The sequence below is a fragment of the Sciurus carolinensis genome, chromosome 1 (assembly GCF_902686445.1).
Source record: "Sciurus carolinensis chromosome 1, mSciCar1.2, whole genome shotgun sequence".
NCBI lineage: Eukaryota > Metazoa > Chordata > Mammalia > Rodentia > Sciuridae > Sciurus > Sciurus carolinensis.
Window position 1 is genome coordinate 187,093,418 of NC_062213.1, and position 12,417 is coordinate 187,105,834.

Sequence of the window (12,417 nt, forward strand, 5' to 3'; positions counted from 1 at the left end):
GCTTCTATTTCCAGTCTAACCCAGCCTCACCCTTGTTATTTAAGAAGAATTTGTCTTCAGATTCTAATGAACAAAAATCTGGTTCTCTTTTTCACTTAACTGTAGGGAGTTGGGATTCTTTTTGATTTATTGGTCTCTGATTTCAGAATAATTTTACCAGGTTTTGGGAAGCTGGGTAATTATTAGGACTTGAACAGAAACTCATGAGTGGTTAGCATGATTACATCAAGGTTACCACTTATTCAGGAATATAAAACCAGGGGTGACTTCACCAGGTACCCTATTTTAGCAGTTAGCCTCATTAATCTGTGGTTGGGTTATAGCTTCCCATAACTATCTTAGTTGCTGCAGCGAGGGGTATTGCTATAGTTACACCACTGTTCTGTGATGTGATCATTGTCATTTTGTCTCATGGGCCATCAGTATTGTTTTTTGTGACTAGATTGTTTTACTCATGTTTGTACCAGACACTTAATAACATACCTTGAAACCATTGTCCCAGGACTTCTAAGTATCTTCAGGAACCTTAGCCTCCCAAAACCTCCTTTATAGAATCATTATTTAGAAGGAAGAATTCCTTTTCTACTGGAAATTGGTGTTGGAAATGTTCTTACATTTTACCCTTCCATTCTTATTATTCTTGCTTCTCATATTTTATTCCATTTTCCATTTCTAATTTATATCCTTCTAATTTTTCAAGGCCTTGCACTGTTACTTTCCTTTCTTTATCTCCAAACCAAGAAGTTTTAACGTCTGCCTGCTTTGAACTTCATTTTATTACTTTGTGTCTCTTCAGAAAAGGAGTTAGCTATATTCTCCCTTGCGTTTTGATTCATTGTCTAATAGCCCTCGCTGGATTGTAAGTTCCTTGAGGAGAAGAACTGTCTTCTGTATTGTGTGAACAAATTAAATTTTCAGGGAACTATTATATCTCTCTGTTTCTCCTGAATTCAGTATACTCCCCCAAATTAAAATTTGAACCTGGAAAATGACCATTGGATTCTCAGGAAAATTACTGGAAAGTTATTGTACAATATCCAGTAATGTAATATTACTGTATGATATCGAAGAAAGTTTTTTTTTGGATTAGAATTTGTCCTTTTTAGGATAGCTCTGTTGTCATCTGATCAAAAGCCATGGTCCCTATCGTCATCAAAAATATATTTCTTTTGACACACAGTTTTGTGGATAAGTTCAAAGGGATCACAGGTTGAAGGCTACAGATTATAAACTTTAGTTAGCATCCTAACTTTTAATCTGTAGCCAAGTATATCTTCCATGAATACAGCAAGATTCCTTACCCGTGTGTGTGTTTGTGGGGGGGTGCATTTTATCAATTAAACAGTGCAAGGAAACACTTGATGACAAGTAATAAGAACACACATGTACGTGTCCTAGGAACTTTAGAGCAAGGGAGTGTGTACTCTGGACTGGTAGAAGAAGTGTTTCTTGAGCTGTGCCTTGAAAGACTTGTTTAAATAGGAGAATGAAATTCTCATGGAGGAAACAGTAAAACTAAAGCTAGAAATCAGAAATTAACAGAAATGTGTTCAGTAGATAGTGGACAAGTGGTCAGCCTGACTAGGAGTTTAAGTTGAAGTAAAGTGATGGATTATGTTGGATAAATAGTGTTGTGTGTCTTACCCCAGTTCTGTTGTACTATCTTATAGGCAATGAGAAAACATGTTTAAGGAGGAATGTCATAATTATCATCATGGTGGTGGTTTTGTTTTGTGTAAAGATTGAACCCAGGGTCACTCAATCACTGAGCCACAACCTCAGCCTATCTTATTTTTATTTATCTACCTATTTATTTATTTTTAAATTTTTTTTATTTTGAGACAGGGTCTCATCAAGTTATTGAGACTGGTCTGGAACTTGTGATCCTCCTGTCTTAGCCTCCCGTCATTGGGATCACAGGCATGTGCCACTGTACCCAGCCATTGGGATGTGTGTGTGTGTGTGTGTATGCAGTTGTAGAAAGTTTTAGATGCTCTTACTCTTATTAATCAATTAACTGTTGAGTTTTATGTCCTACAGGAGCCTTTGATTCTGCATGAAACAGTTGTGAAATATTTGAGGAATCATGTGCTAATTTAGTTGATCACAAATGTTGTCAGACAGGGGACAGCTTGATTAGGATGAAGAGGAACTGGAAGGGACAGTTGGAAAGTATATCCTTGTCAGTAACAGAGTATGGAGATGGAAATGGTGGAAGTGTGGTCCCACGTGGACTGTAGAGTAGAAGACAAGTATAGAGGAGGCCAAGGAGACATTTGGTAATTGCTCCAGATCATGGAGTCCTTGAGAACCAGGAACAAGTCTCAGATGATACTAATGATTGTTGGGGTTCACAACCTGAGATCTACAGTGGCATATATTTTGTTGCAATGCTGCTCTTTGAGTTTGGTTTCCTTCAGTGAGCAAAAGAAAAGGCACGATCATCTATGAGTTATTTTCTACAAATAGTAGGGTACCTTTATTTGTGATTTTATGAGTGGATATGATTTAGAAATTGGCAAAATAAAAATTCCCCTTTGTCCTGTTGCCTTTCAGTCAGAGCTTTGATTTGTTATAATAAGCTAGTTTCATAAAACTTAATATCAGCCTATAGTGATATATATGCCATAGAGCAGCCTGAAAATAGGGAAAAGGTAATTTTCATTTAGTTCATTGCATAATGTGCGGTTTGTATAGTTAAGTTGCTTGTTTGGTAACTGTTAATCATTCTGAACTAACCCTTCTAAGATTTAATTGTAAGAGTGATAGTTCTTCGCTTTTTTTTAAGTGCCAGGAACTCTTAGCAGTTAGGTGAACCTGAGGGACTACTTCTCAGAATAATGTTTCAAAACTGTGCGTGCGCGTGCATGTGTGTGAACAGTGTGAGAAAGATTACAAAGGGAACCGGTTATATAAATACAGCTGGGTGTAATGGTGCATTCTGAAACCCTAGCAACTTGGGGGACTGTGGCAGGAGGATTACAAGTTCCAGGCCAACATCAGCAACTTCATAAGACCCCATCTCACAATAAAAAATAAAGCAGACTGGGAATGTAGCTCAATGGTAGAGTGCCCCCGCGTTCAATCTGAAGTACTGCAAAAAAGAAGATAAAAAGATATTTAAAACCAAATATAATGGTATATTTGCTTTTTTATCATATGATGCATGAAATAGAAGTAGGTGTATTAGCTATCATAGTGAGGATGAAGATTTTGAAATGTCCCTTATAATTATAAAATGACATGAAAATACACGTGATCTCTCCTTTCCCCACTGCTCACAGAGTATTGAGAATTGGACCCAGGACACTCTACCACTGAACTTCTTTTCTTTTTCTTTTCTTCCCTTCCTTCCTCCCTCCCTCCCTCTCCTTCAATTGCCAATGCTGGCATTGAATTTATGATTTTCCCACCTCAGCCTCCTGAGTTTCTGGGATTATATCGATGTGTTCCACCATGCCCAGCTCCCCTGCCCCCGTTTGTGATAAAGCAATTTTGTATTTTTGCCTAATCATAATGGAAGAAAGTGATAACTTTCAGGTAGGTGTCTGAGAAAAATAAAAAAGCAGTGCTACCCACTTAAGCACAGGCATCTTGGGTTAACCCTTACTTGAGGGCATTTTGTCAACCTGAAGTGTTCATTGATGTCTCTGGAGTCTTTTCCCTTTTTTCTCACTTTTCCTAATTGCTACCTTAATCTTAGAAAATCCTGAATAATTCATGCACAATGTGTTTACATAATTTTGTTTTATGACTTATGAGCAGTATTATATTTTATATATTGTTATACAGTAGCCTATTTATCCCCAAATAGGTTTTGCTTTTTTTTTTTTTTTTTTTTTTTTTTTTTAAAACAGTATTGGGGATTGAACCTAAGGCCTCATGCATGTTAGGCAGGTGGTCTACCACTGAGATACATCCCCAGTCTTAAATACATTCCAGAAAAATTTTATTTAGTTTTATTGTTGAAATAGTGTAGCAGAAACAAAACCAGGATTTCTATCAATTTAGGTTATCAGGTTGTTTATAGACTTTATTTGTAATTCAGTTAGTTAAAAAAGAATGTAGCATGTTTTACAGTTCTATTCCATGGTACTAAAATTCCCACCTTATGTATTAATTTTAACAAAAAAGCAGTAGTCAGAACTCATTCCTGCATAGCCATAGTCAGATAGGAGAGGAAATTGAAATAAATTGCTTTTGAAAGTGTATTACTGATTAAATGTCATTCTTATGAGACCAGGTATGCATATATGTCTAATGTAGGTGTTTAATTTTCTCAGCTTTCATTTAAATTTACAGTAGTTATTCTTTCTGTCAATGTCATGTATATGGTCACAGACTGACAAAGGACTGATTTTGAGTGATTTTGAGTCAGTTGAAGTTTTACCTTTATTGTCAATTGACTTTGCTAAAATTTTATTATTAAAATTTCCACAGGTTATTAATTTACCTGGTGGAACAATATGTTTCATCTAAGACCATAGAAATAATTTATTTTGGAATCAGATTCTTCACCTGCTAAAGAACTGTGGAGATTTTTTAAAAAAATTTAATCATATAGTTTGTGATATCCCTATTAAACTGCCCCCAAACTATTGTATCCATTAGTTTATTATTGTCGTTATTCAAATAATCTGGTCAGAATTGATCTTTGATCCAGAACCTTTAAACTGTAGCTCCAAAATACCCCTTTTTATTTACTTCCTTATTTTTTGATATTGGGGATTGAATCCAGAGATGCTTTACCATTGAGGTACATTCCAGCCCTTTCTATTTTTTATTTTGAGACAGGGTCTTAGTAAATTACTTAGAAGGTCCCCAAGTTACTCCGGAGGCTGACCTTGAACTGGGATTACAGGGGTGCCCATTTCATCCAGGTGCGCGTGCGGGGGCCCCCCCATTTTATAATCCCATCATTAATAGGATGCCTTGAAAGGGCTTTTCTGTGAATCCTGGCAACAACTCCTGAGGTAGAGCACCAATTGACTTTTTACAGATAACAACATTAAGACACAGGCCCTTAATAAAGGTCGTATTTCATTTTATTTTATTTTGTGGTACCAGGGATTGAAACCCATCCCCCCCTTTAATTATTTTTTAAAAATTTGAAATAGGGTCTCACTAGGTTTGCTCACAGACTTGCTAAGTCTCTAAGGATGGTTTTGAACCTGTGATCGTCCCACCTCAGACTCCTGTGCCTCTGGAATTACAGACATGAACTGCCATGCCCACAGCTGAAGATCATTTGTTGCAAGCTATGCAAATTTCTTCTAGCTTCTTGTGATTTCCTTTGAACCTTGTACTAGAAGCACATGGACTTATCTTACCTTCAAATTCAACTTTATTCATAGCTTTTCCTGAAAGGAGTACAATATAAAAAGTAGAAACAGTTCCTTCCTTGCTCTGGGGAGAAGCTGTAAGGGGTGATTCTCACAGAAGGGGTTTTGGGGCTCTCTCCTCATTCATCAGAAAGAACATCACACATAAATGACTTGTGCGGCACTGTATATGTGTTAATTTGTGAGTTAGATACTTTGTTGCTATATTAGAGAGTGAGGCACCAAGATAGTTAGAAGTCACTTGCCCAAAGTCACAGAGCAAGTCAGTAGTGGAAATGATGTGAACCAAAGCTGCCTGGCACCCAAGGTGTGTGCTCTTACTCCCTCTCCTCTCTGGATGTTGCCTTAAGCTGGTAGAAAGCCAGGCATGGCTTGACATTTTAATTTGAGGTGGGGGTAGGTATTGCCTTTCATATTTCCTAACTCTCATTTAGGTATTACTTCTCCAGATTCAGAAAACTCAGCAACAGTGTTTTTATGCCAACAATTGTTGATAGTAATAGTAATAATACTAGGAACTCTTACATAGTACTAGTAGTAACTGTTTTTTTTTTTTTTAAATACAAGATGCCAGCTGCAGGTTAGTATTATATGTAGTGGTTTGAGCTGCCCAAATTTCCTTCTGTAATGCATTTGGGTATCTTTTGTAAGGTCATGTGGTAAGTGATAAAGGGAGTCAGATCAGGTTTGTCAAGATCCCAAATTCACTGTTGAAGGTGGCACATATCTGTAATTTCAGCTACTGAGGAAGCAGAGGCACCAGGATTGCAAGTTTGAGGACAGCCTGGCCAATTTGGTGTGACCTTGTCTCAAAATAAAAAATAAAAAGGACTAGGGATGTAGCTCAGTAGTACAGCATTCCTGGGTTTAATCTCAGTACCTGGGGCAGCGAGGAGGGGCGGGGAGGAGTGTCTTCTAGAAGCCCTGATGCTTGAAGTGGTTGACAAATTTTCCCATGCAGTCAGACTCTTAAACAACAACTTACTGATTCTGTTTGAATTACAATTAACATTAGCACATTTGTAATTATACTGACCTTTAATAAATATTTTCCCCAACTTTCAGTATTTTCTCCATTTCAGACTATTGTGTTGCTTTGTGAAAATCATGAAAATGTTAACAGAGCTCAGTGTCTTGCCCAGCAGATGGTATTTGTGTGAGTTCCAGGATCCTTTGGAATCTGTCACTTGCCAATTACTCAATTTTGTTTTGAATACTCTGTATTTCCAGTTAATATACCATTTACATAAAGAGAAATCAGCTGGCTGTGAATACATCATTTATTTTTGTTAAATTGTTCACTGTAAAGTGCTCTTAAGAAAATAATTCTTCCCTATTCACCATAATCACTAATGTGTTAATCAGCTCTCAACACAGGATATATAGGGCTCTAAGGCTAGTGTGCGTTAGCTAAAAGTAGTGGTCCTACTTTGAAATGCGGTAACATGATGGTGAGAGCCACACACTTCTGTTAGGTATGATGGCTGTTATGGTTTCACACGTACTATATATTTCTAAGTATATTTACAGATAAAGTATACGGCAGTTATATTACTATTGAAGAACATCCATGATATGAGGGTTAGCAAGGTGGAATGGCAGTGGATTACTGGTTTTTGGTTAGTAAGTCAGGTATCACTGTTCTTTAGGTAAAATAGAAATGTGAAATCAACTTGCAAAAATCTCAAAATGAGTCACCAAATTGTTGTGACTGGTTCCCTTCCTGAGGTGGACAACTTTTTTTTTTTTTCTTTCTTTTTAAATCACCATCCCTTTTTAATATTTTATTTAGAGGTAGGGTCTTACAGAATTGCTTAGTGCCTCAATAAGTTACTGAGGTGACTTCAAACTCAGGATCCTTTTGGCTCAGCCTCCTGAGCCACTGGGATTACAGGTGTGCATTACGGTGCCTGGTTGGACAAGTGTTTCGATGTGTTTCTTAGCAGATTCAATTTCTCTAGTTTGTTCTGCAGCTCGATATTTAATGAGTCCCTATAAAGTAGTACTTTATCCTCTTCACGAGCATCACAGTGAAGGCTTGTTTTAACTTTAACCTTTAAAAATAAAAATCAAAGTATTTTTGAAATCTGTAAATGGTTACTTTTGACATTGGTACTATAAAAACAAAGACTGATTTCATTCTCGTTTTAGATAGGTGAATCAGTATACATATAAAGAGCTAATAGGTGAAGTCAGCCTGTATGTTTAAATTAACTTGGTTTTTTTGTATTTTAAATCCGTTTACTTGTATGTTTGAGGCATAGTGGTAGCCAAGCCACAGGATGAAGACTCGCCGCTGCTAGGATAACAAGCAAGGCCATTCATGAAGATAATTAGGTTGAGTTGGTTAAATGTCAAAATTTCTTAATGTCTGAACCAATCAGGTCTCTTAATGAATATGTTAAATACTCAAAATCTTTTATATATATATTATGTATCTTATATATGTATTATGTATCTTTTATGTATCTATTATATATTATTCATTGATGTCAGCAGAGTTGTTGAAGAATCCTGTAGAAAGAGCAGGTAGGTTAAAGATCCTGTTGAGACAGGTCCCTTCATAAGTGCTCTCAGTCTGATTTCAGCACTCTTGAGTTTGATCCCTTGGAGGTGGGTGATTCAGGACAAGAGTACCAACACCCTCTTTTTTTTGTACCAACACTATTCATCTCCATGAAGACAGGTTGCATATTGTTCTATTCACTGTTGTATCCCTAGTTCCTTGCACAGTGCCTAGCAGGTCCTGTTTGTTGAATTTATGAATGATTGACTATTAGGGTAGAATTTCAGGATATTTTTATTGTTAAGGTCTTTGAACATTTTTCCTTATGAACTAAGAAGCGTATTGAGTGTGAGGCTTGGAATGTAAGTCTTGATGATAGTGGCTGTACTTCTCCTGTCTTCTTCACTGTTACAAAGAATAGGTGCCCTAGGAGCCTTTTGAGCTCCCCAAGGTTGGGCGGTTGTCTAATTTACTCATTAGGACAAACTGCTACTTCAGGGGAGCTGTCCAATACCATTTTCCCAGGAAGAGGCAGCCCAGAGGACCAAGTGAATGTCCTTCATCTCCTCTTCCTAAATGGGAGTATGTAAGAATTCAGAGTATATTTTGAATTTTGAAAAACTGAAGAGAGATAGTAGCATTAGGGGCAACGTGGCAGTTCATTTTTGTAGTTTATTTGTCCCACTTCTAAGTTGTGTGAATCAGGCAGTACCTGTAGACTTGCTGATACCATTAGGGAGTTTGTGTATGTATGTTTGTGGTTCAGAGAACATATAACCTGTGAAGAGGTCAGCCCGTGAAACTGGGAGAACAAATTGAGAGGTAAAGAGATAAGAAGAACTATGAAGCATGTAATATCATGAGAATAGACTGGAGATGAGAACACCCATTTTTCTTAAAAGCATCATGCATCATCAGGGATTTATTGACATTTTTGGACAGATTTTAAAATTACCTCATTAGACAGTTCCTCTAACTGTACCATGTCTTTCTCTCACCTCAGCTGTTCCAAAGACCTAATGCGCTTGCTGTCCAGCAGTTGACAGCTGCTCAGCAACAGCAGTATGCACTAGCAGCTGCACATCAGCCTCACATCGGTAAGTCCTTATGCTGATAGCTCTCAATTAAAGGTGTGGCCACCATTTTAGAATAAGTGGATGCTGTGAAACCCAGTAGTTCAGACTGATTACAAAGGTCCAGACGGTTACCTCAGACAGGGTATATGACCTCTTCATTTTGTCCAGTCGTCTCTAGCCACCTTCTTTATTTTTGACATATTAAGACCTGAACTCAATAAGATTTCCTTAGTATCCTACCTCAGCTGTTTCGGGATTTAAGTATTTACTATAGAAATGAGTAGTGATCAGCATTAGCTCTTTAGATGAGGTTTGGGCGATATCGATTAAATGATTTGGGGTTATATAGACTATGATTATATCAATTTATTATTTATTAAGTAGCAAGCATTGAAAAATTTAAAAAATAGTCTCAGGTCATGGTTAGTTTTTAAATAGATGTGTCCTTTTTCTGTAGCAACTATTGGAGTTTTGATAAACATTTTAGTACTGTCTTTAGTACCAGACCTTTCTCCTTCCCAGACCCTCACAACATAATTCCATAACTCCAAACAAGTATAGGTAGAGATTTTTATTTATTTTTTTATGTGCCAAAATGGCATGACTGAGTGTACGTGTTATTACCAGTCTTGAATGTGGTATTCTGTGGAAGAAAACACTGGTTTGCAGACTAATTAAATTAAGGCCAGGCATGAGTTTTGTCTGAGTCCAGTATTGTAGACTCATAGATGTCTTTACACATACATGCACATTTTCTTTGAGGAAGACTCTTTGGAAAATTATTTTAAATGGAAACAAATCCTTCCTCTGTCCCACATTACCAGAGTTTTTACTGTAATAATTAAGTTTAAATTAATTTAAGGGCTAGGAATATAGCTCGGTGGTAGAGCACTTGTTTAGAAGGCATAAGAGTGAGCCTGGGAAACAGAACAGAAGGAAACAGTGGAATAAATTTGTTTAGATTATAATAATTAAGTTGTGCTGAATTCAAAACTGTACAGTTTTAACTTAAGCATTTCTGTAGCAAAGGTTTAAAAACAAAAATGGACTAGATAAATATCACCATAATTTTTTAGTGTAGTAGTTACTTTTTTTTGGTAAAAGTCCTCTTCACTCTCATTCTATCCCCTCTTCTTCTTTTTTTTCTTCTTCTTTTTTTTTTTTTCCCTCCTTCATCTATATCCTGGACTTCTAACCAAACTATACAGGTATTTGGTAGGGCTGCAGTTCTGTTGAAGTTTGTTTTTACTGACAGGTATGTTTTTAGCAGGTTTAGCTCCCGCTGCGTTTGTCCCCAATCCATACATCATCAGCGCTGCTCCCCCAGGGACGGACCCCTACACAGCTGGATTGGCTGCAGCAGCGACACTAGGTGAGACATTCTGCTGCATGAGGGGTTTTCTCACTTGCTAAAGCAATTTGAGATGGGCATGCATTTTTAATCTCCCAACTCCATGTCTCCAACAGAAACGTCTCTTGATGTTTAGTGCCATCACCTGCTAGCTGGATATCTCTACTTAGCTATAATATAGGTCCCTCTGACTCTTAACATAGCCAAAAGCAAATTAATCAATCGCCTGCCCCCTTCATAGGTATTTTTGCTCTGTGGAGGCACCCAAAACTCATTTATATTTCAGGAATTTCTCTCCTTAGCCAGGTCTCCTAGTACTTCCCGGTTCTTAAACTGGTCTCTCTTAATGTATCCCTAATTTCCTCGGATCTTTTCCTCCTTCCACCTTTCTACGTATTTCGGAAAAATGGTTTTAAACATAAATCTTTTCCTTTCATTCGTCTGTTTTCTGGTTTCTCTTTTTCTTCACCCTAATACGCATATTACATGATCATCAAACATAATTGATCATCACAACCTCCCTTGGATTGTGGTGGATTTTGTGCTTGTAATTAGTATTTTTAAGATGCTGCCTGATCATTTTGAGGATGAGCTCAGGTTGGGATCCGCTATGTACAGGGCTTTCTTTGTGGAGGCCTGTACTTTGCACCATTCTCCCCTCTTGATTGGTGGTCATTGACTCACACCACAGTGATACAGATTTGATTTCAGTTTGCTGCACTGGTTCAGGCCTTAGTCTGTGGCAGTGTGATTTCCTTAAACTTATGTAGTAAGCACCCCCAGCCCCGGGAAGCTCTTCAACTGGTATTCTTAGCTTTAGACATCCTCTCTTGGTAACTGTCCTTTGTTATTTCTCTATCACTGATTATGGCATTGTTTTTATTTGCTTATGGATAAGTTCACGAATGTTATTTCTCTTGAGACTGAATCTTTCAAAGGCAAGCACTTTTCCTACTTGTTTAATACAGATGTTGCTATCATAGTGGGGCCATAAATGTATTGGTGGATTGTGCTCAACATTAGGACAAGTAAAACTTCTTTCAAAGCATTCTTTGGAGACACATTCCTTCAAGTTATATTAATCATGACTAAATAACTATATAGATTTTATTTGTTGATTTATTTTTGAGGTGCTGGGGGATCAATCCCAGGGCCTCACACTTGCTAGGCAAGCGCTCTGTCACTGAGTTACATCCCCAGTCTGAAATTTCATTTATTGTATGACATAATTTGAAATTATGAACTCGGTACAGAACAGCATTTCTTAGGTCTTCTTTAGGATTGTTTTCCTGCTTATCATGGGAGCATATTTAAGATGACCTGCTCTATGTTTTGAGAAAAATAAAAAGGTCTTTCTAGTAGAATTGTATTTACTCACCACCATTAGTCTGTACCCAACTCTTAACTATTTATAGGCATTGTCCCAAATGCTTTTTGTTCCTATGTGTTGTCAGAGAGTATTTTTACAGATAAGGAGTTTGAGCTCAGAGAGCTGTGTCTTGTATGAGGTCATGTAATCTAAATGTACAGTTGGTACTGTAACCAGGTTTGACTCCAAAGCCCAGCTGTACATTTCATTTGGATTGATGGTGCTACTTTGAGTTGTGTGATTTTACTTCTTAAAGTCTTTTCCACTCCTGCCTTAACATGTTACTTGAAATAGAGCTAATCTTAGGGGTGACAGACTTACACTCATTGAGATGCTAGTTTGATGGTGAGAATCTTATTGTTTTGGGTACTCATTGCTGAGCCATACTGAAAGTGACCTTAGTTACTTTTCACACATGATGTTAACTACTAAGCTATGGAGCTGTTGTGTTAAACACAGGAATTGAAGCACGCATTCTGATGAGCCCCCTCAGTCACCCCAGGATGTCTTCCTAAATTCAATCTTGTGCCACATGACCAGGGTACAATAGTAGAAGTGCTAGTTAAGAAAATTTAAAGGATAATGTACTAGCAGTCCCTGCCCAGAAGAACTTTGTTGGCTCTTGTGGGAGCCAGGGACTGCCATTGCAGGTTGCAACCCATTCTTTCAAGGTCAGTATGGCCATACCACCAGCACCTTTATTTATTTTTTTTTAACAAGTGAGGAAACTAAGGCACACAGTTGTCCTTGAGTTTTCTCCTCTCATTGTAAAT

General features: G+C 37.4%; 1 protein-coding gene across 14 annotated transcripts in view; it reads left to right on the forward strand.

Moving 5' to 3' along the window:
• The window catches only part of Pum1 (pumilio RNA binding family member 1), a 124,073-nt gene that overhangs the window by 75,023 nt on the left and 36,633 nt on the right, over positions 1–12,417 (forward strand). For 7 of the 14 annotated variants that reach the window (XM_047542591.1, XM_047542594.1, XM_047542597.1 and 4 more), the window contains 2 exons: positions 8,852–8,945; positions 10,192–10,296. In XM_047542591.1, the coding sequence (XP_047398547.1) occupies positions 8,852–8,945; positions 10,192–10,296 (199 nt within the window). The remainder of the gene's footprint in view (positions 1–8,851; positions 8,946–10,191; positions 10,297–12,417) is intronic. The other 7 variants (XM_047542592.1, XM_047542595.1, XM_047542600.1 and 4 more) reach the window with 2 other exon arrangements.